Source organism: Cygnus olor, chromosome 4 (genome assembly GCF_009769625.2).
Source record: "Cygnus olor isolate bCygOlo1 chromosome 4, bCygOlo1.pri.v2, whole genome shotgun sequence".
NCBI lineage: Eukaryota > Metazoa > Chordata > Aves > Anseriformes > Anatidae > Cygnus > Cygnus olor.
In genome coordinates, this window is record NC_049172.1 from 5,716,308 (window position 1) to 5,743,778 (window position 27,471).

The following is a 27,471-nucleotide window of genomic DNA, read 5'->3' on the forward strand; positions in this document are numbered from 1 at the left end:
TTGTTTTTTAACAAAACAAAAAGACAACATATCTTTACAAAAATAAATTTTTATTATTACAATAATTTAAAAGAAGATTTTCCACCATTTATGAACAGTACTGTAAGAGGAATTATCAATAATAGATCTATAAGCACAAGCATTGTTAGGGCTGCGTTTTCTTTCGCAGGTCTAGTTTATTTCACGTATCTGTATTTTTACAATCTCTTTTAAAATGACAGCAAAAGTGTATTTTACTATTTGAAGGTGCTAATTACTCAATCACAAAATCAGAAGGAATAATTCTTCAATCAGTGTTTGTGCTGAAAAGGTGACTCCTTAGTTAAGGTGCACAAGCACCCTCCAAGCAGAGGGAAGGCAATGAAGCACACAGTTGCCAAAGACTCTGAGCTGTTCATTGGCTTGTACGTTTGCTGGGTTCCAGGCTATCAATGTCAACACTTAACATGAATTGCCCCTGATTTGAGAAACACTTTAGCTTGAGTGGACCCAATCTTGGAAATTTTTGCCCATGCTTACTGTCACAACCGTTCAAGTAAGTAAAATGCATATTTGAATATAGGCAAGATCAGTCTAAAATTGTAGCCTGTTCCTGCTTCAGTCAAAATAGATTAGTTTTGTCATTAATGAGAACAAGAAAGCTCTTAGAATACTGTAACCTTCTTTACATGAAAGAAACTGCTGCAGAAACATTACACAGTTCTTAGGAATTTCTGGAGACCTAACATATCTCAGTTCCTAGTATTTAAAGCATGACCTTAACAAAAATGTGTCTGAGCAAGTCTCATTTGAATTGTTGTAAATCTCCTTAATGTAGGAAGGCTTTAGATTCAAAGAGCATCTCTTCATGTTTTGCAGTGATTGCAGTTTGCATTAATTTGTTTTAAAGAAAAATAAAAGCTTGCAATATATCTGTAATATCAAATCATAACACACAAAACTTTGACTTCCTGAGATGATTAAATAAGCCGATCTACCTGAATACCTAATAAAGTGATTATTAGTGAAATTAGCAAATCCCAAGATACTGTAAAGATAAAAAGAATATAATAAAGTCACATAAATTAGCCCACAATATAAAATTAAGGGTACTAACCATAGACTGGGATTTCATAGCCTACTAGGAGTTCCCAAATCCCGTAAAAATTCAATGAAATAGAGGTGGCCAGCTACATTATATTTCATCCTTCATTTCTTGTTACTTCAGGATCCTTAGTAAACATTTTGGAAAGCAGCATTTGAATAGACTTTGAGACACCTTCACAGAGCCTGATTTTTCATGGGGAATGCACATAACACTCAAAATCAGAGCCCTCCGCATGACTCAAGCTGAGTTCTCAGAACTAACACTTCAGATTTTTTTTTCTGACTCTGTCCCTTAATTTTCTTGTCTGAAATGCTAAACTTCTTCATTGTGCTTACATGACTGTACTGAGCCTATTAAATACAATTCAGTCATTTCTAAAACTGTTTCAGCTATTGCAAATAGGTCATCTCCAAATAAAATATTCTGAAATGTAAGGCATGCTGAAAAGCTTCTTGTATACATCTTCCCCATAATCTTAAAATATAAGCACTGAAGCAGGGAAAACACAGTAGGGCAGAATCAATTGTAGTCTCAATTCATTCATCCAAGCTGATACTTGCCCTCCTGCACCCCAGCTTCATTTTTTTCCATTTAAATAATAACAAGTTTTCTGTAAAAACAGCTTCATCCATTAATAAAATGGATAGGAACCTTTTTTGCTTGCAAACAGCAAGACTGAAGTGCATAAGGTTATGTACAAGTTAGGCAAAACCACATGATATCTATTATTACTGGTCATTGGATTGTTCACAGTGTTTCACATACTGATTTCTGGATATCCATCTCAGAGAACTCAAAAAGCTTCTGTCATATGATTTAATCCAGCACAGATTTCAGGATCTCATCTCTGCGATCCACATTCATCTGAGCAAAACTGAGAACTTTATCTTTTCAGCAAAATGAAATAAAAATACAGGACTCTAAAGAAAATGGAACTAGATTCATTTGTGCAGCAAAAACTATTTTTTGCATCAGCTACCATAATTTCTCTCATCCTTTCTTTGCTGACAGGTTATTTCCTATTATATCTTAGTAAGGGTTTGGGTTCATTTTATCTTCATACCCTGCACTTCAGCTACAGGAAGTAGAAATTTGCACAATAGCTTTAGAACAATTTCTTTATCCACACACCCTTGATCAGCAACATCCCCCCATCAAATTTAATAATGTTGTCACTTTAATGGTCAGCCAGTAATAAGCAATTATGAAGCAATACAGAAAATACCTGACAGGAGTTTTATCTTTCACTTACTTACACTAACTGCTTTAGGCCTAGTCTCTTGCTTCTTCCCCCCTTTTTGCAGTGCTTAGCACAAGGCTCAGGGACAAGGCTCAGGGGCGACCTTATCGCTCTCTACAGTTACCTTAAAGGAGGCTGTAGAGAGGTGGGGGTTGGTCTGTTCTCACACGTGCCTGGTGACAGGACGAGGGGGAATGGGCGAAAGTTGCGACAGGGGAGTTTTAGGTTGGATGTTAGGAAGTACTTCTTTACCGAAAGGGTTATTAAGCATTGGAACGGGCTGCCCAGGGAGGTGGTGGAGTCACCATCCCTGGAGGTCTTTAAAAGACGTTTAGATGTAGAGCTTAGCGATATGGTTTAGTGGAGTACTTAGTGTTAGGTCGGAGGTTGGACTCGATGATCTTGAGCTCTCTTCCAACCTAGAAATCTGTGTCTGTGTCTTCATTCATCACTAGAGGGGCTAGGCATTTCTGTATTGAAATAGATTGTGATGAACACTCAGTTATCAATGGTAATAGTAATGACGTATCGTTAGATCACCATTCAGTCTAGCTCAAGTGTAGGGCACCAGCCTGACCTAAGGATTGCTGCAGGCAGTGAACCTTAAGAAGTACGACTTGAAAATCATGTCATTCCTTGTTTGTTTTTTTTGTTTGTTTTCCCATGCTCACTGAGGATATGATGTTAACCATTTTAACTTATTAAAATAACCTTGACAGTTTTTAAGATACCTTAGCAAAATACAGGGGTTTTGACCCTGAGTTTTGCAAATAGTAAATCAGCTCATCAATACGTTCTTCACTCACTATTTACTCTAATGTTCATTCACTTTCGAAATGAGAATGTGTTTTTTTTCTGAAAGAGAAATTTTGACACATCTTAAATCCTAGCTTATTCACTAGGCAGTATGATCTCTGTATCTGACCTAGGGAATCAGATAGACAGTAAATATTCATGGAAAGGCACTGATTGACTTTTTTTTCCCCCTCAAACCTTAATAAATTCCCAAGCCTAATAACACAAGTTTTGTTTCACTACACAGATCCTGCACTATAACACAGTTAGTCTAGAGGCATGTAATTTCAAACCTAGAGGCACATTCATATTGCTACAAATTATTGCCTATCATATGAAGTAGTTGCGAATTTTTTTTCTGAGAATTATAACTTCTTTATTTCATGTTACCTGTTTCTTGTGCCTGCTATTCCTCTCCCCACATTTCCATATTTAACTAAATTTACCTTCTTCCCTGAGACCAGCCACTGGCACCAACATACTCAGTATGTTTTAAATTGAAATACTTCCTATGAAAATGAAACCCTTTTTCTTTTCCCACTTCAATATTTGTCACTGAGAAAAAGGTTCATTACAAAAGTAGCTGAGGATAAAAACAGACAACCCAAAAGCTCTGAGTATTGAGATTTGTCTATGTTCATCAAGGTAGGGGCTTAGGAATAATTCAGTTTGAACTACAAATCCCTGAAGACTGAATTTGTCCTTTTTCAAGGCTATTTGTCTTCATCTTGAATATTATTTGCTGAATATCATGAAAGAAAAACATAATTTTAGCTGCAATGTGTACTTGTAGGTTGACTTTTGACGTAGGACACTGACAGAAGAGAAAATTATGGGGTAATAGAAAAGCAAGCTCTTCAAGATGTTAATCAGAATCAGTCTTCCTATTAAATGTTTTCTCCCCCGGGTCTTGACAAGGTGATGGCTTTTGGAGAATGGAGGTTCTCAATATCATGTGTGCACTGTACCAGATGCCATGGCTTCTGTCAATCAATTGTGAGTTTGCCTCGCTTTCTGCAAACTATAATAGATTATTATTGTCTACTTCAGAGAAACTCGCTGAATGGACCTTTCTGTTCCTAAGCGTATGTCATCTTCCCGAGATAATTAGATGGTACATATCCTTTCTGACCTTTGGCTTCTGCTAGCCACCATTCTTTATTGCCACTCAGGTCAGAAAAACGAAGTATCCTAACCTTCTGGTACTCCTCAAGACTGAGTTCCTGATCATTTCTTGCTTGAAATGCATAAACAGCGTAGAAGGTCTGAAAAAGGAAAGCCACAAAAAAAGAAAACAAAACTTGAATTCAGAAATGTAGCCACATCTTATCCTGTCATTGTGTGTTAGCATGAATTCTGTATATATAAATGTGTAATAACGTATCTGAGCCACTACGTAACTGCATGGTCTGTAATTGCTGCACAGAGTACAAAGAATGGGGCCAAAACAAAAAGTAAAACTGAAGGATCTGAGGAATTCTGCATGGGAAAGGACAAACCAAGCTCTGAGGTATCATCAAAAGAGAGTGCTACGTCGGTAAGTTTTTCAGCTCATACCAAGTGTCTGTTGCTGTCACACCAAGCAGCCTTGGACAAGCCCAAGAATTTACAGCAAGGTTTCCATGTAGAGAATCACCTCTCCTAAAGATCCTGCACTTAAATGTGGCAGCTGCTAGGATGGATCCCTCAAGCCATCCTCTCAGCTGCCGGAGATCCTTTCTGCAGCAATCTGATCTGGAGAAGGTAAAAACAGGGGGTACTTCTGTGCCTTGCTGATCAGCTTTGCCCCAGCTGTCTTGTTAAAGTTAAGTGGGAAAATCCCCAGACTGATTGCAAAGGGAGAACTCTGGGACATTGTATGTGTGGTGAAGTGATGCAAAGGTGTGTCTTTTGTAAGACAGGACTATGATTCACAGTTTATCTTTAAGTTTTTTTTTTATCTTTTCCTACCTTGTAGCTATTGAAGAAAGCCAGAGAACAGAGGATATCAATTTCCTACGTCATACTGACAGATTAGTGCAAGTCTTTTCCAGTGCAAAAGGAAACTATTTAAATTATAATCACTATAATTCTGGATTTGAAATAAGAAAAACAAGAAGACAGGCACAATAGGTATTATACTTACTTGCTGATCATCCATATCCTGAAAAGCACCAGTCCCTGTGCCATTAGTTGTCGGATTTTCACAGAAGTGAAGAGATGAGCTGCTGTCACTTTTCTTGTGCCCTGGACTTGTGCTGCTGTCAGAGGAGGGCCGTGAAGAGACAAAGAGGCTGATATTATCAAAATCATCATCACAGAAGTTGTTCTCTGTTACATCCTTCTGCACTTTGGCTGGATTGTAAGGCCTCAGGAAGGAGGAATACACGTACCCCTTAAGGTCTACATATCAGAATAGAAAGAGAAAAAATAAACAGCAAAATACAGTTAAATGATTTCAAAACCAACTGTTTTATGCAGCTGTCAGTATGACAGAGGCAAACAGATGGGGCTGAAAATGAAAAGAAATCAATAGCCCAAAGGGAAGCTGTTATTGGGATGTTTGTGCAAAGAACTTACTTCCTGTGTCAACAAGCCATCTGCTCGTACTTCCGAAGGGGTCCTTTTGCTCCACGACAGCCACCAATTCTCCTTCATGCAAATCAATATCGAATTCCTGCGTGGCATTGCACTTGCGCTTAGCTTGATACAGCAGTTCCGTGCTGTACGTAGACAGCAGCTTGGACCTGTCGGCTTCTGTTTGGCGTGGGGATTCGAGCTAAAAAGAAAACAATTATTCACTAGGAATAATGCTGAAGCCATTTCTAGAACAGCACAGATGCATAAAAGGATCTAGTGTATACTGCATGTGGCAGCTAACTACTTTCTTACACACAGATCAAGGAGTTAGTTACACAGCTATAGGTAACCAAATCTCCTTTGCATATGCAGCAAGGGCCTGCCCAACTGTTATATTAATAGCTGAACAATAAAGGGCAGATTTCAAAGAAAGAAATACAGGAATATAATGAAATATCTCTTAGCCAGTACTCTACAAGAGCCAGTGTTCTGTATGTGAACTGTAACTGGTTTAATTGTTTTTACTAACAATGATCTTTAATTTCCTATGTAAAATTGCAAAAAGCATAATAAAAAAATTAGCAGAGGTATGCTAGGGTCATATAACAACTTGCATGACAAGGCACTAGGCAAAAACTCTGTAGAAACTGAATGGTACAAAATTACTTTGCGATATAAGGGCAAGGTGCTATTAACTGCTGGAAGCATATTCGGTCAGTTTGGTTAGAGGGCAGAGATAGAGGCGCTGCACATCAATGTGACTCCAACGTACCACAGTCGCAAGAGTACGTGTGCCTTACTGATGCTAAAATGAATCCTCCAGCTTCCTTGGCTTCTCCTGTAAATCTGCAGCTGACTTTATATTGTACTGTAAACTAGACGCCTGAAAGCTCTGCAAATGTCTGATAAGGTTGAGAACCACAGGCATGCAGATTTCCTGGTGGACTTCATGTGTCTTCTGCTGTGGGGGTGTATGTGTGGGCATACATGTGTAAACACAAATATAAACAGAACTGCAGCTAAGAATCAGAAAAAGTTATGAATTCAAAGAATAAGATTCACTGCAAGAGCGTTTAACAAGAGAAATGATCCAGTTTTGCATATGCAGCCTTGGACTTAACATGTGCTTAAAGACCTCAGGATAATCAAAGGTGATTTCAAGCGGATTTTCAAAATAACATGAAGACAGCATCAAAAATCTTGCGAAGCTACTGGTCAATAGAACAGCTTCATTCCAATAACCCAATTCAGATTCCCAATGAAGGGAGCAAGCCCTCTAAGTGGCATAAATATGGATTTGTCTAAAGTGATCAAAAGAGGATGATTCATATACAATTCAGATGTATGATACTCACTGGAGAAGGGACAGGTTTCTTTTTTTCAAAGCTCAGTTTTCTTTCAATAAAGGTTGCGCTGCTGTTTTCTTTTACAAAATTCAGCTTGTGAACCTCCTCCATCAACTGATTCTGCACTTCACAGATGCTTGAGGAAGACAGCTGCAAATACAAAGGTGGGTTAGATCTCATGAACAAAATGGTAAGGAGATTTGAGACAGCAGATTTGGTTTAATGGGCTGAACGCTAGGAATCACAAAACCTGACAAGTTAGTGCAATTTCCTGCAGATCCTATAGTGTACTAGGCACAAGGCAGAAAGAAAAGAAAGATCTGTGCTTAAAAAAAGTTTCCAATGATTACTATTAGAGTTACAAGACATAGATCATTAAAAAATATTCTAAACAGCAACAAAAATGTAAATGAACAGCCTTGCATTTATGGTACTGAGCCACCTGCTTTCAGATGCAAATGCTCATCTCAGCAGTTATCACAGAGTGGCCAATGTGCTGTAAGGCTTGGAGTAGCTTACCTCACAGCTGTGCATTTGTGCAACTGTGTGCTGCTACCAGATTAAAGATGGATGGGTAAACTGAAGCTCTGTGGCACTGGGTAAGTGCTTTTGGTCTATGCCTAACCCCAAATGTATTTGCTGATGTAAACAGAAAAGAAAAAAAGATAATTTTGTAGGAAAAGCATCATAGAAAGCAACGCTTGATGCAATAGTGTGTATTCCAAAGCATGAAATGGCCAAATTATAGGGATCCAATTTTTTCATGCAGGAAAAGCCTTCATTTTCCAATTAAACAGTGCAGCTCTATCTTTTGATCCTGACCTCGCTTTCTCAATTTTTCAGCTGCCCCTGACTATAAAGTGCTTTGTTCATCCCTGGGTGGAAAGGGATTCTCCAGAAGGGCCTCAGTACAACGTGTTTCACATGTAGAGGCTTATCCAGATACAGTTACTAGGCTCCAGTTCAGGTGAGTGGATTTGGAGGGGGGGAGGCATTGTCACAGATGTGTTTCTAAGAGGGTTCAAGTCTTTCAGGGAAAAATACAACAAAACTGAAACACTGTGTAATTTTCACACAAATTAAGAATAATTTCACAATCTTAAGGTAATGCTCACACTGCACAGAAAGACTCGAGTGGGCTGGAGGAACTAATGCACTTCTGTGTAGCTCAGATAGGCATCCTTGCCTTGCTGTGGCTTTGACTACATGAGTGAAACGATTGTAACTTTCTAAAAATGTCAGCATAGATGAAGCTATTCCTTTCTGCCTATTCCTACTGTGCAGGAGCTTCTGCAGCATATTTGGATTTAAAAGCAATTTGGTTTTCATAGAAATGATTTCATCAGATCTCCTAAGCCACTTCTCTGCAGTCATCAGTGTGAGTCTGCAGACCCAATACTACCAGAAGTGTTCATGAACTTTCTTAGAATTTCTCTTGCCCTGTTTTCTGGGCTGTTCAGGGCAGAGCCCCCTAAAAAACAAGGTTAAACGCTAGAGACTGCCTCCATTTTGCCTTACTGTCATGTTCTCGCCATTACCTTTACTACAACAGCTGGAGCAGCTGCATTAGGATCATTCTCAGCAAAAAGTCCAGGCTGACAAAACTTAAGCTGTGAACTTAAACTTTGCTGAGCTTGCAAAAAATAATCCCAAAGTCTGACTGCTTAGCAGAACAAGTAAAATTGGCGTAGCATGTAGGTACATGTCCTACATATCTCTACCCAAATCACGCAGAAAGAAAAAAGAGACATATACGCAGAGCTATGCCTATTTCTAATGTACTTACTGGAACAGGCACCACCACAGAAGAATTTGATTGAAGTGCTGCAGACATAATATTCCTGAGGAGGGTGATGAAGCAATACAGGCAGTTCAACACAATCTTTTTGGCTGCTTGGTTGAATACCTGAAGTTCCTCCACTAGCTGTGCATTTAAAGCCTCATAATCTTTCTTTGCCAGGTCCAGCTCTTCTCCTGTTGACCTCTGAAGGCAGCTGTTGTAGTCCAACAACTTGTCGTAGCGCTTCTGGATGAGCTTCTGTGGGCCTGCAAACAAAGCTTGTAGTGCTGAGAGAGGAATCAAAACAAGCTTGTCCAGTTGAGCCATCTGGAAATGTAATAAAACAGAACTACATATTATTTCATTCAAACAGTTCTTCAGACCCAGTAACAGGTTAAGCCTGACTGCAGCCTAACAAGCAATCTGTTACTGGCTCTTCACAAAGTATTGCTGTCAGAGGCAGCTTCACACAGGGCCTAGCATGAGTTAGAAATTCCTTCATAACATTGCAAAGGATGGGTAACAGGTTTGCCACTTAAAGTCTCTGATAATGGAAATGGTCCCTTGGAGCATGCAGCTGGTGATACTGCCCTTTGTGTTACCACAGAGGAAAAAATGAGGCAAGAGTCAGTGCAGGAATGAATACTTAAGTTGGAGAGTAGGTGAGTGTGCTTTTTAGTGCCTAGTAGTGTTACACTCCAATAAAACTGAGATTTCCAGCCCATGTAAAGTCTAGAGACAATGACATCTTGTTAAATGGCAGTCTTTGTTTTGAATGATATCAAAGGTTTCTTTTTTTTTTTCTTTTTTTCTTTTTTTTTTTTTCCTAGAAATAGCCGTAACTCTATTCCTTCTTAAGCAAACACAATCACTTGATTAAGCTATGCTATGCTTGTTGGTTTTATCTCTATTAATCAGCAAAACTAGATAACTGTAAAAAAAATCCTTCTTAGATCTTTCCATTAGCCTCTAATTGTCTCAAAGGATTAATATTGCACTAAATAACATTTATTTTTGATAGCCATGTGTTCAAATATAGAACAGGCTTTTCTTGAGTAAACCTCATCATCATGTTAAAACACTTGGATGTTCTTTGTGAAATAACTTTTTGGGTTGATTGTGAGAGTAAAAGAACAACCATCCCTCTTCCCCTCTGTAGTACCCCATGGTTGAGGGCACATCCATTTTAGCACCAGAAATGCTCTCCCAAGGCCAAGATAATGTGCACTGGCCAGGTAGTTTCCATTTTATTTCCACTTGAAAAACTAGGCTGTGTTTAGTGAAGCAATTTTTGATGTGTTAAGAAAACAATTTTTCCAAACTGCTGGTCCTGATTTCTGGAAATGAAGAGGCTATTGTGGATTTCTGCCCTAAAATTTTCCCTAAAACATGAGAGGAAGATATTCATTATGGACAAATGCACGAAAGATAGAAATATCATACTCTGAACCCAGTGCTGAGATCTCCATCCGTTCAGGAAAACATGCAAATAGCTACTCATTATGCAACATCAGGACAACAGGTTTTTGTTTGTTTGTTTGTTTGTTTTAAATATACATAAGATAAAGACTTTTAAACCCAAGACACACAAACAAATAGAAAATAAATAGAAATAAACATGGTTAAAAACAATGGCACAGTTAAATACTGTTAAAATGTTGGTTTCTTTTTGTAAAGTATGAAGACCTTCAGGCCAGTTGGGTTATGAGTCAATAGGAGTTACGAAGTTTAGTTTTGAGAAAAGTTTTCTGTTCTACCTCTTGTGGAATTTCTTCTGCTTTTCTTTGATGGTTCTGTAAAGGAAGGGGTGGGGCAGAGAGGGGGAAGGAGCATTTTCCGTTCTGGACACACTCATCATTGCAATGATAGAGGTGTTCCTCTTCTTTATGCACTCATTCATTTTAAAGATATTGAAAAAAAATCTAATTATTGCAACTAATTTTTGAGTTTCTTTTTGAATTCTGGAACTTCAAAGGAATGGAAATACAGCATCTCACTTCCCTGTGATTATCTGGGAGGATGTGGTCTGTCAGAAATCCTTTTGGTTTTTGGCAGATGCTGTTTTCATTTTTTTGGAAAGGATTGAATAGCTGCATTTTAGTCAGCACAGACCTAGGAAGGCATAAGGAAACCTCCACCTCTGAATTTTTCCAGCCTGAGCTGTTTGAAGAGACATTTTAGTCTATCTTAGTAGAGACAGGCATTAGAGTTCCTTTGGACCCTGAAGGCCAGAGAATATGTGAAAAATCTTACAGTTTATTAGGTGATTTGTTTTCTTTTTTAATTTTTATGGTCTATATCCAGATTGTTCAACTTGTCTCTATATGAAGCATGGTAACTTACTTGAAAAAGTAATAAAACTGAGATTTTCATGGATCTATGATTCCAGGAGCTAATAATAATTCATGACTATAACAAAGGTTTCAAAAGTCACTGTGAAACTCTGAGTATTGGTAACAAAACTAGTAAAAGCGGAGATCTGCTGCTCTTGTCTGAAGCTCAGAAGAAACATGCAAATTTAGCACAAAGATTTTAGCTTCAACACAGGAATTTAGCTTAAGAAGTTTTCTTTAGCTCTTTCAGGGAAACACAATGTACTTGAACTGAATTTTATCTGATTTCCTATAGAATTAAAAAAAACCAAACAACTCATCTATCTTTCCTAATGTATTCCTAAGGTTGTTTTTTTTTTTTTGCTCTTTTCTGTCTTGAGTCTCTCTCGCATACACTTGTTCTGTTACAGACAGTTATCTGTGTGACATAGGGCGTTGCATAAACTTACAAGGTCTTCACAGAGATTTGCAGTATTGTTTAGTTTTTTCGAGTGGTTCTTGACTTCATCTTCTTTGTCTTGCAAGACTTCCTGAAGCCCAGTTATGTTCTGTGCAGCCAGATGTATGGAATCCTAAATGAGAAGATGGTAGGAAGATGAAAATACATTACAATTTGTTTTAATGTGCTGCATTCACTCATGCAGATACTGCAATAATATTGATGGAGTCAGAAATATTTTCCATCTCACATACCTATTTGGTTTTTTTTCTGTGCAGTTTCCAGCCATTGTGGGATTGTTTACTGTGAAAATATTTTCCTGTGTTTTCCCTATTTTCAATGCAAACTATTGAAGAATAAAGTTGTTAATATTCAACTGAAAAAAACTGTGCCCCAATCTAATGCAAGTCCCACTGGAAGTTAACTACTTCTTGGCAAGACACCAGCTCAAGCACCATGCACTCTGAAAGGCCTATTTTGGAGGACCAAGTAGGACTACAGTGTGTTTCACTTACGGTGAATTTTAATCTTAATGAAGTGTGCATCCGTTTGGATAAGGAACTGTCAACACCATTACAGGCAACAACTTTTGTCGGCTGAGCTCACAGCCCTTCCCCTGTTTGCTGAACCAAACAAGGTGTGTTTGCGATAAGCTCTGGCCAGCTGGCTATTGATCTTGCCTACCTCTCATACAAACTCCAGGTCCAGCTTGGGCACACGTACACCTTGTGGCTTCTACAAAGTTGACAAGTTGCCCACGAGAGGGAAAAAGCTGGTAAGTTACCAGCCAACCCACATCTTCTGAGGGGTAGATCAAAGCAAAAACATTTACAGCACTTGAGAACTCTGTCCATCTAATGCTAACCCTCAACACCACCTAGCAAGAGAATTAAGGAAGGAGTCCTTATGTCCAAAACACGTATTTTAGGACATTTTAATTCATGTGGCTGCAACTCATTTCTGCCATTGTTTATGACAACTAGTCGGTGCTCCACTGCAGGATTTGTATGTGATATATATGATGGCTTTGCACAGTGACTGAAAGTAGTAACTGTGCTACCAGACAGCACTTTCTTTACTGCACTGTACCCATGGGTTTCCACAGAGCCTGGTTCCTAATTATGTGAGGAAAAAAAGGCAGAAGAATGGGCTTCATAACTTCTTTGCCCAGTAATGCAGCAGAAGCACAGCTGATTTATTTAAAAGTGTGATGTAGAAAAGCCTGCTTATAAATAATTTGGTGTTGCCTAACCAGGGGCAGAAATGTCTGCTAAACTGGTTATGGACGTGGTTTGTGGCCACGGATTTCATAAAGGCATGTACCCACCTGTAGGTGTTGTGAGGAGGATGAAATGTTCTTCACACACAATTTCACGGTCTTCTCTAAACTTCGAAACAGCTTTTCTTCCCTATTAAAGGTTTGATCTTTCACCTAAAATAGATGTTTCCACTGTTATTTTGGAGTCTGGCTAATTAAAGAAGTGCCTAGGGCTCTGCTGGAAAAACCCCAAACCTTCCCTGAACTCCTCCCTTTGAAAGCAGAACAGATTGGTCCCTAATTCTCCCAAACTCCACTTTTAATCCAAGAAAAGTCAAAGACACTGGGCAATATGACAGATTTTAATTTTTGCCAAACCGAATGGAAGCAAACAGTTGCTTTGTTATAAGCATATCTACATGTATCAGTAAAACTCTCAATTTTTTGTCTATTGTTGCTCCATTTGGGGGAACAATGATGATAAGATATATAGTTTTATGTCATAGCATTATTTCCCTGCGTGCTCATTCGGGAGGGTAATGGAGAGATTTCTCCCATGCAGGCTGTAGGTGGAGCTGTTAGCTCTAGAGCCACGCCAGCTCTTCAGCTTGTAACCTCGGCAGCTGGAAACGAGCTTCTCTACTTTTCTTATGCTGCCTGAAAATACATTTATTTCTGCCTACCTTTTAGTTAAGGAATTTAAGAAATCTCAAGTCTGTTTTTCAGGAGGGTTGCTGTAAGGGTCACAGCATTTTTCAGAGATGTGAATTGAAGACTTTCTTTACTTAAGCAGAAGAGAGGGCTGAATCTTTACACATATACACACATATCTCCTTATTCTAAATTCTCAAATATTTTAAGGTTAATTAAAAAAAAAAAAAAAGGCATCTAAAAAAATCACACCTTCTCTTAATCAAGTTTCATTCCATAGTTTTCTTTGATTATGTAGCCTTGTCAGTGTTCTACTCTGCCATGGGATTTGGTGGGAAAACCAGTGAAAATACAAAAATTTCCATTGTGCAAATAAAAAGCAGAAAAAATAAATGTGGGTAGTTTGTGTCAGAGAAAGGAGGAAACCACTGATAAAAAACAAAACAGGAAAAAAAACAGCACAAATCTTGTAAAGTCACATCTAGAAAGGCGAGTGACCTTTCCACAATCAGCTATCTCATGTAGAGAGGTGCACCAGATACCATTTTCAAGGTCAGTTATAATTGATTTTCTTTGAGATTTAGACTGAAGCTTTTCTGAATGTGTTTATCCTGGTAGGTTTTGAATCACAACCTTGAAATTATGAAAGAGCATTTTGGTCTTGGCCACCCAACCCCCATTGGATTTATCCCAGAGTTCTTTGCCTCTGGTAATTTTGATGGTTACAGATCCTTATGCATGTGGAGGCAAAAGCCATGGCCTTTACTAATCAGGAGTATTACTCATCTTCCTTGCAGGACTCAGGACCTGAATGTTAGGTGCAGAGTAAAACGGCCAGAACTTGTTCACAAAACCAACAATAAGGATTGCCAGTTTCTCCACAAAGAGCTGATCAGAGGCTGATTTTCACAAAACTACTGGTCACTTCCTCTCTGCTAAAGATCAGAAGTTTGAGAAACTTAGATAAAAGAGGAAAAGGTAGAGAATACATTATGTTATTTTCTGTTTCAATCACAAAGATCTTTCCTGTCTTATGTGACACTCAGAAAGTGACTTTATAAATGATGCAGGAAAAAAGCAACACCACAAACTGTATTTCCAAAATGTCTTTAAAAATGCCCAGTGTAAAAGCAGAACTGAAGCTGTCGATGCAAATCTGCAGTTGGATGAGTAAGTACCTGAGGTTCTCCCCCCGTCAGTATTTTCAGATGGCTGGTGACCCTCTTGGATTTCTTGCTAATGGAGTGAATATTCAGTCGGGAAAACTTTTCTTTAAGGGTTTCATCATCATCATTCCTCTTATACTTCAGCACTGCAGACAGAGAATTTCATGACACTAATAGTCTGTATTCACAGGGCTTTTCACAGGGATGGGGATACAAATATGAAACCATTTGAGACCAGACACTTTGATGTCACTTGCTGTAATCTTCTGTGAAAATGATGAAAACCCTGTTATCAATGCTAGCCTTGAGAAGAGTGAAGTTAAGGCTTCAGCATGGCAAGTCTATAAGAAATGGTGCTATCACAGCGTCTTAATTATTATCAGTGTTTGCAACTGCATAACTGACGATGAACATGGATATGACATGAATTCTTTCATCATTTTCATGTTTCTGGAGTCTGCATCCTTTGTCAGATAACATAGCTGCTGAGGACAAGTGACATAAAGCGATCTGTTACTTTCTTGAAGCCCAGTGTACTATACAAGTTAAGTATAAGCTTACAAAACTGTTGTGGCAATATGACTGGAGCTGAAACCTCTCTTGTAACTGCCAGCCCAAACCTACAGACAGAAGAATTTACTGTGCCTTTTTCTTACCTAAATCTTTCCTCCTTTTAAGTTCATTGATGTTCACATTAATGTTTTTCATAGCAAAAAGGGCCTCTTGTAGAGCCTTGTGGTCAGGGTGAGAAGCAGGAGTTGAATTCAAGAGTTCACAGAGTAACAAGGGATATTTCATCACCCGTTGTACTGGTTTGATCATCAGGGATCCCATATCCATTAGATTTGGCTTTCCTCTATAATTTATACCAAGAAAAAGTCACATAAGGAGAAACTCCTTGAAGACAAAAAAAAATCTTATTACTTCTGTCTAGTCATTGAAGCTGCTGCCTTTTATATCCTTCAGCTGAGCTTTCAACTACAGAAAATATCAAAACCAGAGCAATGCTTTGCACTGAGTCATAGAAGTGCAATCACCACTTAAGTCAAAAAATAAGATACATCTGTCAGGGAACATGGGCCGTTGTAAACGAAACCATCCTCTCGCCCCCTCAGTGAGAAATACACACCAGGTCTGAGTTTTCTGTATTTTCAGCAACTTGCCAGACTATTGCTTAGACATTACCTCTGAAACTGGCCCACTCAGTCTGAGGGGCGTGTATGGTACAACTTGCACACCACAACACCCAAGAAGGGAGACGTAGGTGGAAGAGCAAATAACAGGAAGTTTGAGAAATGCATGTGACTGAAGCTATTACATCCTGCTCTGGGCCTTCAGCCTTAAAATTGCAACATCTCCATGTTGTGAGTAAACGGGATGCCCTTTCACTGCTGCATCCCTTCTCACAATACCTCTCAACTTGCCAGTGCAAGCTCTGCCATCCTTTACCTGCTATTTTTCTGAGATGGCTTCCAGTAGGTGACATCGCATGATGCCTGAGCCTCCAGGTACCAGGGTACCAGATCTGGTCTGGGGGAACACTGAACACACAGGACATTCACCCAGATTCAGTCCGCCCTGTTGGAAGTCAGCAGAACAGGCAGCTGCCCCGGCTGGCAGAAGGATGTGGGGAGCAAGGTCGCAGCTTCCAGCACGGGCACAGGGCTGGCACAGGGCACTACTGGTGCTGCTGTGAACTGCCCCTGCCTCACAGACCCCCACCTTGAAACCATGAGTGAGCAGTTGGTGACAGCGTGAAGGACAGTAAAGCAGTGCAGGCTTTCTATCTGCATGCCCAAAAAGGCTGTCTTGGAAGGAAAAAGGTTGCCTGACAGTAACTGTGCAAGAGGTAATGCTAGGGGAAGAAGGATTTCCGAATATGGGAAGATGGAATATTACAACATAGAAGGAAAGTATAAAAAACAGGGAACATCCACTCGGTTTTGCAGGCTGACTTCTATTGTTCTGTGCAGCAGAAAGAGTAAAAGAGAAAAAAAAAAGCTTTCTTTCCCACTTTTATATGTATAAAAAGTACAACAGCCAATCCTTACTGCTGACTAATTAACGAACAATTTGAATGCCTTTGAGAAGAGACATCTGCATATTTAAACCATCTCTCTTGCACAGGCATTATCTGTGAAAAGTTCTGCATGAAAAAAATTAACAGTAGATGCCTTTTAGAGCTTCTTGATGTCCCCAAACCTTCTCATCATTTCAATCCCCCTCATTTCCCCTCTATCCTACATTAAATATATAGAGCTATTTTGCCTTCTTTCAGCTTCTGGCAGCAATAAGGAGAAAAAAATCTTAAATTGTTATTGTTTTCTCTGAAAAGTCCCATGAATGCAAATCTATAAAAGCTGCCTCATGAATGGAAAAATCTTCAAGTGTCTTCTCTTTATACAGTTGCACTTTGGACAGCTGCCCAAGTGATAAACAGCCCTCTGTTTGCGTATCTGCATGACACAGGCTAGCAATATGGTTTGAGAGATAGTAGGTTTGTTATAAGATAATGACTCCCTGGGGCACGAAGTGCCACAAAGTTCGACTCGTCTAATTCTTCCCAGCAAGATTATCTGATGATCACCTCTCTCTCTGGATGAGCCCCGCTTCCAATGTCCCTGTTAGTATGCACCCAGCAGCCAGGCAGGATGTGGCCTTGCCACACGACTGAAACAGGCTTGTGACATCCATTGTGCAGAAAATTAAGTTGATAATTCATTTGCAATGCTGCTCCAGCCTCTCCCCCATCTTATCGTGAATTTAGCAAGTACTCTGGGTTGTAAGTAGCTGCTCTAATCTCATCGCAAATTATCACCATAGCTCTGCAGTAAATGCAGCTGGCTTCACTGCAGTGAGCTTCACAGCGTGCCCTGCCTCCCTCCTCACAACAAAGCAAACTCACAAATACAGAAAGACTGCCACCGCTTTAAAAAATACATGGTGGTGAGCTATGCAAAGAGAGGTGATTCAGGATTTAGTTTCACATGCTCTCAGTGTCTTGCAGGTAGGTCCACTGGTGAGCATGATAGCCAGTATGGTATCACAGGGCTGAGGACAGTGTCATATTTGGCTTGGCAGTTCTGAATTTGTGTGCATGCATCATGGGCCGCAGCATGTCTTAAACACTTGAGCTTTATGATTTACTGTGTGAGAGCTAATCTTAGTACAAAACATGCAGGGCAAATAATGCACTCTGCTGTAAGACTTTCATGCAAACCCAGGGAATTCACTGAGGCTGCACAGCTGCTAATCCAGGCAGAATTCAGCCCATCTAGTTGACAGCAAAGGGCAGCATTGTCTGTTATGTATGTAATTGTTTTCTTGATCATGCTTGAATGAAAAGCAATCTGGGAGATGGTTTAGGGTGAGTTACACTGTGCTTTCCCGTTCACCGTTAAGCAGATTTTCAGGTGCAGTCCTGCCCAAGGGCTGCTGCGACTCCACAGCTTCCACACTGAATTGCAGGAAGTGGCATTTCTGAGTGCCCTGCCCTTCAGAGGGAAACAGAAATGCCACCATGCCACACAAGGTAGCCGGCATCGCTCCTTGTGCAGCTTTACAAGAGCCAGTTTCAACTCAGCAAGTGGGTTATAAGCTATGGTCCACTAGAAACTGTTCAAAGTAGAAAACTGGACGTTAATTTCTGATAGAGTTATTAGAGCAACCAGTCTTGCGTAATTTCGACATGCATTGCTCTCTCACATGATCTTATTGTTACTCTCCGGGTATGTTGTGTTCCTCTTAAGAACCCCGCTCCTTTTGAGAAAGGATTATAGAACATCCTTTATCAAAACCAAATGGAGGAAAACTATTTCAAATCATAGAATAAATCTTGAAAACCCCAATTTAGGATTTTAATATGCAAATCCTTCAAAGTCTATTTTACACTGACTTTATTTATGATGTCTGACTGACTGTCAAATTCTCTGACTTTACAGATGTTCCTCTCCTACCTGTATAAAGCATGCCCGCTCCTCTTTTCTCCCTTAACATTTTGGTCTAGGTTGTAATCATTTTCTTTAGTTTAGCTAACCCCTTCTCTGACCTCTCCCTGCAGGTAACTTCAGGAGTTGTTGCATTTCAATGATCCTGACCTGCTGGATGTCCAAAACTGCGGAAGTGATAAACTCTACCTTAAGCTTTTCAAAGATGTCACGTTAAGCATAGAAGTCCCTTAACCACGAGGTTTCAGAGGCTGGGTGAGTGTTCTGGCAAAGTGTTGCCATGGGCTCGTTCTTTTCTGATGACCCTCCAGCCACTGCCAGAGGAAAGCTCTGGAGAAAGACAGATTTCTTACATATTTAGGGCTACCAAAGGTGTCGTCACCTTAGGAATAGCTTTACCTGTGAGCCTAGTGTGTGTTGAGCAGGTCCACAGGGGCCTAATGCAGAATGATTTAAGGTTGTCTGGTTTTTCATGTTTGACATTAAGTTGTTGACAAGCACTCTTGAGGACCTCGGAGCTCTCTAAGACATTTATTAGACAACAAGGTGGTAATAAAGGGCTCTGAATGAGTTGGCAACCAAATTAAGTAGCTTCATCAACCACAAGTTTTGAAAAATAGTGCAAAGCTGGTGCAGTAGTAATTAGAAAACCAGACAGGCTTAGAGAAATTAAAACTGAGAGTCTTTATCACATATGTCCTGTAGAAATCTATACATTATACGGAAACAGGTTTGTTTTCTTAAAATTTCCACATGTATAGTTTTAAGCATAAGATAAATAAAAGGTATTTTCAAGATTATTTTAAATAGAAAAAAGATACGGTACTTACTCTTCCTCATACATCTTTCTGCAAAAGAAAAGAAACCAAAACATATATTAGCTTCCTCTTAAAAGGATTTATACAGATCACGGGCCAGATTCTCAGATACACTTCAGTGACACAGAGCAGCTGTAACTGGCCAGTTAACTTAGGTTTATGGCTGCTGTGTGTCAGCAGAACTGCACGAAACAGCCAGAGGGTACCAATGAATCTGGCCCTATATCTTTTTGAAAGGACAGCCCCAAATGAAAAAGGATTGTCAGAAACCTGGCTTTAGCTGTGAAGCCCAGTCACCTTCTTCTAAAACTGTTAGAGGAGGAAGTTTGGGTCACTGTGCTAGTAACAGTAAGTATCATCAAGTCCTTAATACAGAAAGCAAAATTAAGCATGTTATTCTTACACTTTAAATACATCCCTGTCTACTTTCTTTAAGTAAAAACATATTTCTAAATGCAAAAGAATACATTTCAGCCTTTTAGGATAGAGAATCAATGACATTATTCTATTTTTTGGGAGGCTACATATCAACCGAAACCTCTTGAGAGTAGAATAATGTTGATATATATATATACTGAAAGCAGCAGGGACATACGATTGTAGTTTGGAAATATGCAAACATGCACATAGAATATTTTCCTTCCGGTACGACTGAACTTCAAGAAGTTAACCCCAATGCAAGGGAACCAAAATGTCGCTTCATCTCTGCATTAGGCTTTTCTGATATGGAGCGCTGACATCACATCATCAGCCACTGCTTTCTGCCTGCCTGCACTCCTATCTCCTCGCCCACCAGTGGCTAACTGAGCATCTGGAAGCTGCCGCTTTCATCGCTTCTGCACCATCAGCTCTTTGAGTGCTCGTGACATCCCTCTGCCCCCATAATAGTTGACCAAACTACTTCAGACTGAAAGCAGAGCAGGTAGTTGCCAGCATCCTTTCATTTTTACCAGCTGCATTTCCTTGGCTAAGCTAGCAAACAACACCCCCGTTTTGCATAATTGCTGCTTAAACATGGGATTCTACAGAATTTGGATTTGCACATGTCTCCAAGGCAGACACCTACATTTTGGGATGGAATTTCTCCTCTGCAGTCAACAGGAGGAGTAGGAATCTAAGCATGGCTAATTAAATCTGATTTGTCTGTACAGATGTGCAGAGTGCCACTTTCAAATTACTCCTGATATAGAAGTCTTTTTTTGCATGGCAGATATTACTCAGCTGAGGAACAGAAGCCTCTAGTTAGACCTTTTAAATGTTTTAAAATGTAGCTATATTCTTCCCAAGGAAAAAAAAATATTTAAGAAGTAAACATTTTTCAAAAATAGCAGTCACTGTCCCCCCATGTATCTTATCTCTCACATCATAAAACAGTCTGCAACTTATTTGGTAAAAATGCTGCATAGTTTTCTTCCTAGGACAAGTGCTCTCTAATAAGAAGTAAGAAGGTTTAGGTGACCACAGCTCCACATCTGAGTGTGCACTTTCAGGTCTTCATGTTTGAATTGGCGGCAGTCCCTAGCCACTGGGAGAAAAGCACAACAGTTGTGTTTTTTTCATTGGTTCCTGTTTAAAGGCTACTCAGGAAAGAACAAGACAAAACAAGGCTTCATTGTGAGGAAGGTGTTGTCACTTCCTGCTACCAAAGGCTACAATGGTTCAGCATAAAATATCCTTTCTCTTCACAAATCCCAGCTGTGATGATGGAACAGGAGCTTCTCTTACTGCCTCTGGAATTCAAGTGGCAACTTCCACCCCATCATATACATGGACACTATCTTTTATCTTTACTTCCTTCCATATCCTCTTGGCTCAGCAGTAGGGATGAGTGAATGACAGTAACAACTTCTCTTGATTAGCCGGAAAAGAATATTGTAGGAGTCAGCAACTAAAACACCCCCTTAGGGGATGTTACCTGGCCATCCGTTAGCCTGAAAGCCTGAGTTTATATGAAAATCTATTTCTTTCAGCTTCCAGGGTGGTTAAAGCCTCAGTACCCTGCACATATACTTTGCTATCTATTTAATAACTGGACATGTTGCACAAAGTAAGACTTATTTTCAGTATAAACTGTCTTCAAAGGAAACATTTCTCTTTTAATTTTGATAATGGGTTCTTCTGCCACTATTTCCAGATTTCACTCCAGCATACTTCCCATCTCCTAAGTCTTAATGCATCTCTGCCGACTGATCATTAGCTGGGGTATAGTTGAAATATCTGTTGCTGATGTACACTCCATTAATTATTTGTTATAGTTTTACATCTATCCTGGAAGCATGCAGCACGGGCCTTTTCTGGAGCTGGAGAGAGACCTAAGAGACCTATGATCTGAAGGACCATGGTATGCTCCCTCTTGACAGCTCTGTGCAAGATTTTTGAGAAAATGAGGGAGCAAGGGAGCTTGTGGGTGGGAAAAGAAGCGCTCCCCATGGAGAAAGTGAGCTGCTTCTCGTGACAGGGTGCAGGAGGAAGCCACATGGAAGGAGAGAGACATTTATTGTGCTTCACCCCGAGGTCTCAAAACATTTCCCTGAGGGGCTGGAGCTGGCGACGATGGCACGAAGCAAATTCCACTGGTGGGACCTGACAGCTTGCTTCAGCACTGACCGCTATCAATATCCCCATCACGAGGCTCCAGATCCCTGGGGCCTTACAGCAGGGGCCCAGAAACACCAGAGTGTGTGAACAGCTCTAGCGCATGCTATTTTAACTCGAGCAATAGAAGTGCTGAAAATGGGGGCAGTATGTTTCCTAGGAGCCGGGCAAGGTGTTCCCAGCAGCCCATTATATGATGCAGCATTTCTTCTGCCAGTATGGGGCACTGAAGCTAAGGGAAGAGAAACCTTTCTTGTGCTATTTTTGGCCATCCTAGAGAGAAAGAAATCTAATCATGGCCCCTGGCTTGTCATCTTTTCATGAAAGCAGCATAAGCCAGAGCTCCCAGCAAGCCTCATAAAACTCCGGATTTACAGGGGACCTTTCATCTACATCCATTTAAAATGTTCCCTGCTAGGCAACTGACTATGGACGGAAATCATCATTTGAAAAGATCTTACTTTAAGGACTGTACACAGTGTCTTAAATGCTGCTTTAGTTCTTCATCCTTTTCATAGGATTCCAGCATGGTGTGCGCATCATCGTGGCGATAGCAGTAGATTTTATATGTGTCTTCTAGTGGGCCTTTAATCTGCAAGAACACTTCCCCTGTTAAAGAGAAAAACAAAGCGTGTCAAGCCAGACAACAGCATCTCAGAAGGAGTTTTATTATTCCACCACATTAGCTGTGAGCTAAAAAGGCTGGCTTCCACTTTACTTCCCTTAGAAACGATCTTGCGTGTTTATGTGCATTATTTATTACATGTATTTCTCAGCTGCTCATCTTTGTCATAGCCGGGCACCATTATATCAGCGTTAATGCACAAAAATTCCCCCTGGAAAAGGGATGAAACCTCTACACCTGCACCCTTTCATATACAATCCCCTAATTCACTGCCCCACCTTAACACCCCTTCAGTGAAAACCAAACAGGAGAGCTTCACTGTTAAGGGGAGAGCATTGTGGTGGTGTGGGCTGGCAGGAGGAGTGCGTGTAACCATGTTAATTTTCCCTTTGACTTTTTTTTCAACTGAATATGAACTTAAATGGGTTATAACGGGAATAATGACTCCATCTCCCATTATCCATTTCACGTTTATCTGTTTTGCAGCATCCTGAAATGGCAGTTGTTATGGCCTAGAGTAGAGATTTTTCTTTACATGACACTGGAACAACCTCCACCCCTCCCCTAATGAAATAAAACCACTGTGGATTGCAGCCATTTCTATATAGCCCTTAGGTTTATATACAACTGAAAGGGGAAAACATTTACATTTCCAGTCCTCTACGACACCATTTTGCCCCCAAAACAGTTGGGAATTTTAGAGGCACTGAAGTAGTCCTGCACTCATTTCCCATTTAATTCTGGTGCATAATTCTGTCAGCCTAAAGCCCCCCTTCCTGTTTCTGTGTACCTAAGAAATATTATCTGAATGGAGAAGGCATGCTTCATCTTTTCTGCTGAGATATTCATTTGGCTCTTACACTTACGTAGCAGCACCCTGATCAGCATCCTTGGCAATACACACTATAAACAATAGTGATGGTGTAAACTACTGTCTGGGGCATTTACAGAGAAATAACATCTACATGGCAACCAGTCAGATGTTTTATAAACATTCCTGTTGAGTTATAGCAATGATTATTAAAGTTAAAAGCTGAACACCGTGTTAATTGGGAGCTCTCCGTTCATTCACAGCAAGCACAAAGCTGTCAGGCATCCTGCATGTTTCATCCTGACCGGAGTGGGCTGTTTCATAATACATTGCATTGAACTGCTCTGTCGTAAAGTGAAAAATGATTCAGTTACCACAGTAACACAGCTCTGGGTTTTTTCCCCTAGCAGTGAAGGTTAACTGGGCTGTCTAATGCATGTTGGTTTCAAGGTGCGAACAAGGGAACAACAATGACTGAGTTAAGACCACAGAAGTTCATTTTAGTTACTGTAAGGCCACAGTCAGAAAAGCACCAGCATCCTCTACTTGAATCTTCTTCAGGTGCTGTCATCCCTATTTTCTCTATCTTGTGTTAAATGCTGATGCTGATGGCTAGCAAGACATGTTGCCTCCTGACATTCCCATGAACTCTCTATACTGGCCTTTACTAGCCAACAGTGTGAGGGGAAACCTTAACAAGCTCTCTCCTGATTCTGCACCCTCGGTGCCTGCTTTACAGAGATGCTGAGCTCTCACACTTTTCACTAACTTTAAGCAGAGCTCCAAGTGCTTAGCACAGCCTGTAGTAATGCTAAGCTCTCAAGACAGGTTATGTTTTCTGTAGCAAAAATGCAAACCAGAGACTTATAGTTACCTTCAGCATATACTAGAGCCTGGAAATGATCATTCTGTCTTTCAAAACAGAGATGACCAAGATCTGTTCATTGATGTACTGCGCCATAATGACAGGTATTTTCATTGATGCTAAATGATGAGAAAAAAATGATGTGCTGATTTCATGGATGGTATCTTTTAAAAGCAGCCACGGTTCCTAAGCTTAAAGCTCTTCTTGGTTTTGAGTTGTATGGATTGAAGCAGTTGATCTTTGAGCTTGCTTTAGGGGCCAGAAATATATATTTGGGCACAGGTTTGAAAATACTGAGTCTTTTGCGCATTCTGACAGATCCAAATCTGTCATCAAAAGACATAAATATAAGCAACTACATTGTTTTAGTTTCAAACCAGTGAAACAGCAGTTCTCTTCAACCTCACTGTGACTGGGTTGCCTTCCAAGGAGGATGTTTTGATGGAAGATCTTTAAATACCATAAACACGATAGAACATAATGGGTGTGCTAAAGAGATTCTCATCCTTTTTTTTCCACAGACTGGCTTTAACAACTTTTGCACTGAATATGAGGATCCTCAAGACACAATTATCATCTGTTCTACTTCTAAAGGATGGCAAACTTACTGACTTATTGCTTATAGTGATGCAATTATCCTCCCTGCTTTTCTCTCAGCCTTTGAAAGAAGTGCTTTCACCTTACATTCCATCTTTTTCCCTGCCATAATTAAGCCAACCCTCTGATCCAAAATCCCATATATTTTCACATTTCTTTGTCTGATTCTGGAGAAGTACACCCTAATAGATGGATTAAATTGTTTGTCTTTACTTCTGGATATGGCAGAGAACTAATAGGATGATTCTCCTTGCTGTGAGAAAGCCACTTCCTGCTAGAATAGAACATTGCTTATTAAGGGTATGACTCATCATGATGCACTTTTATTGAAATCCTGCCAAACAACACAGTCTCATCAAACTACGTTAAGCTGTTGCCTTGGCAAACCAGATTGAGACATACTAGGATTAATACTTTTCCCAAGCCTCGTATGCTTTAATACCATGTTTCCTAGTCAAATGTCAACCAATAAGTTTTTACCCCATTAGTTGTGAGATGTTTTTTTTCTGTAACACGTTACCTGTGGTATGTGGTCAGTTTAGGGAAAAGAGAACCTCTGAAACATAGCTGAAAGTTTTTTAAACTAAACTGGCTGACTTTGCACTGAAGCTAATTAAGATTTCTCACCTGATCCCGTAAGCTGGATCACCTACTGCCTCTGCACTGAATAAGCAGTTACAGAAGAGCTGATGAATGGCAACTTCTTAATTTTTTCCAGCTGTGCCAGAAGGTCAAGTGAATAGATCACAGCCATAACAGTCATGGCCTGAGCTGCAGGACACATGATTGCTGTGATATATCCAAGGACAATCCATTTGCTAAAAATACCTGTGATCCCTACAAGCATTCCTACACAGATTCCCACAAGGTCTGTATCAATTACAGCTTTCTTTCTTTTACTGACCATGTCCCTGTTAATTGCACTTAATCACCTCTTACGTGAATTATATTGCCAGTAAATATGCTTACAATATGTTTGGTTTTTTTAATGTATTTATTATTCCAATTGATTTTAATGCTTTTCTCAAGCGGTACAAGTATGAGCATGCAATATAAGAGTTGGTCTAAGCATGAGCAGTTAGGCAGGTAACATCAAGCAAGATGAAAACTAAGTTATCAATATATAGCATAACTTAGTGTTGTGGTATTTACTCATGCTAAACTCACTCTCTCCATCCTTTCTTCCCATCAACATCTGGAAGGATGGAATGAGGGCACCATGACCAGGCCTGTTACGAGCCCAGCAGAGCCACTGGACAGGTTTCACATTTCCTTTTGCCTGCATTACCGTGGACGGCTTGTAGCAAGTTAGCCTCTGGGAGCAGTACTAGTTAAGTCTGACAAGGGTAGAGGACAGGAGAGTGTTATGTTTATTCTTTCACGTGGCTTTGTAGAACTCAAGAGGACAGTAAACATACCGATTACTTGCATGGGTGGTTCCACATCTGTCGTGGCTTCTTCCAACAGTGACAGCAGTTTGGCTGATATTTGATGGACCGATTCAATGTTGCTAAACAAGCCATCCACGTCAAAGTGAACAATCTAATGGAATACAAATATTAAGCAGCTACTAAGGAAGGATAAAGAAGGACATTGTATTTTACAGACCTTCTCTTGCTAAGCCCTGTGTGTTCAACACTCCAGGAAGCATCGCTTCTGTAAAACCTCATATAAACATCCTCCTTGTGACTTCAAGGATACATATACAGTTTTTGGATTAGTATAATTGGGTTGACGCAGTTAACAAAGGGCATTTTATCAAGTGTTTTTAACCTTATTTTGAACTGTTCGTTCCTAATCTGAAAGTGTTTACCTAGGAAGGAAATAAACATTATCATCTGAATAGAGGAAAGATCTTTAGCTGCCTTTAAAATGTTTGTTTATTTTCCCATTGAGAAGAAGAATAGTTGACAGTGGTTTTGATTCCCTGATTTCCAGTTGCTAGCAGAGGCTGCTACATAAACCGGGACCTTGATGGTTTGGTGCTAGCTGTCAGGTACAAAGGCTTCCAAGTGGTGGCACCTTTTTTATTTAGTGGTCCTATATTTCTGAAGAGTGAAATCAAGATCATATAATTTCCACTAAAACAAACACATTTACAGTTCTGGGTATTCAAATAATCAAAAAATTATTCTGATAATCAAGAATACTTTCTACAGAATCTGGGAGCACACCATTGACTTCAGTGAACTGGTTCAAATTACATCAGCAAAATATTTGGCTCCGTATTCCTACTCCTTTTAGAATAACTACAGAATTTTAGAATTTTTTTTTTTTATGAAACAAAAAATTTTCAGGGCACATACTTTTCATACAGCAGTTATTTACGCCCTTGCACAGCAGGGCAAGAGTTAATATTCAGGAACAATTAGAGATAGACAGTGGTAATATGCTAACACTGAGAACAAAGGCAAGACTGATTTTGACATCCACATTGACGCTCCCTGAATGTATCTCTCCATTAGAAGTGGAATTGCTTACTTACATAGCAGCTCACCAGATGCTGGGAGGATCAATTGAGTGCTGTTGTAACAGAATCAGCAATATACTCTCAGTACT

The 27,471-nt window shown here is 39.8% G+C and overlaps 1 protein-coding gene and 1 long non-coding RNA gene across 2 annotated transcripts in view; one reads left to right on the plus strand and one right to left on the minus strand.

Moving 5' to 3' along the window:
- Positions 1–2,770: 2,770 nt before the first annotated feature.
- Positions 2,771–27,471, minus strand: part of ARHGEF38 (Rho guanine nucleotide exchange factor 38) — a 36,063-nt gene continuing 11,362 nt past the window's right edge. Inside the window, exons 3-14 of the mRNA XM_040556304.1 lie at positions 26,331–26,454; positions 22,476–22,623; positions 19,432–19,449; positions 15,311–15,510; positions 14,667–14,800; positions 12,907–13,011; positions 11,590–11,712; positions 8,814–9,134; positions 7,037–7,177; positions 5,682–5,880; positions 5,248–5,504; positions 2,771–4,387 (exon numbers count right to left, since the gene is read on the minus strand). Coding sequence (XP_040412238.1) covers positions 4,202–4,387; positions 5,248–5,504; positions 5,682–5,880; positions 7,037–7,177; positions 8,814–9,134; positions 11,590–11,712; positions 12,907–13,011; positions 14,667–14,800; positions 15,311–15,510; positions 19,432–19,449; positions 22,476–22,623; positions 26,331–26,454 — 1,956 coding nt within the window. The 3' untranslated portion in view covers positions 2,771–4,201. The remainder of the gene's footprint in view (positions 4,388–5,247; positions 5,505–5,681; positions 5,881–7,036; positions 7,178–8,813; positions 9,135–11,589; positions 11,713–12,906; positions 13,012–14,666; positions 14,801–15,310; positions 15,511–19,431; positions 19,450–22,475; positions 22,624–26,330; positions 26,455–27,471) is intronic.
- LOC121069819 lies at positions 6,289–18,880 on the plus strand. The gene is made up of 4 exons (XR_005819636.1): positions 6,289–7,191; positions 7,871–7,994; positions 8,988–9,142; positions 18,715–18,880. It is a non-coding gene; the product is annotated as an uncharacterized LOC121069819 (long non-coding RNA).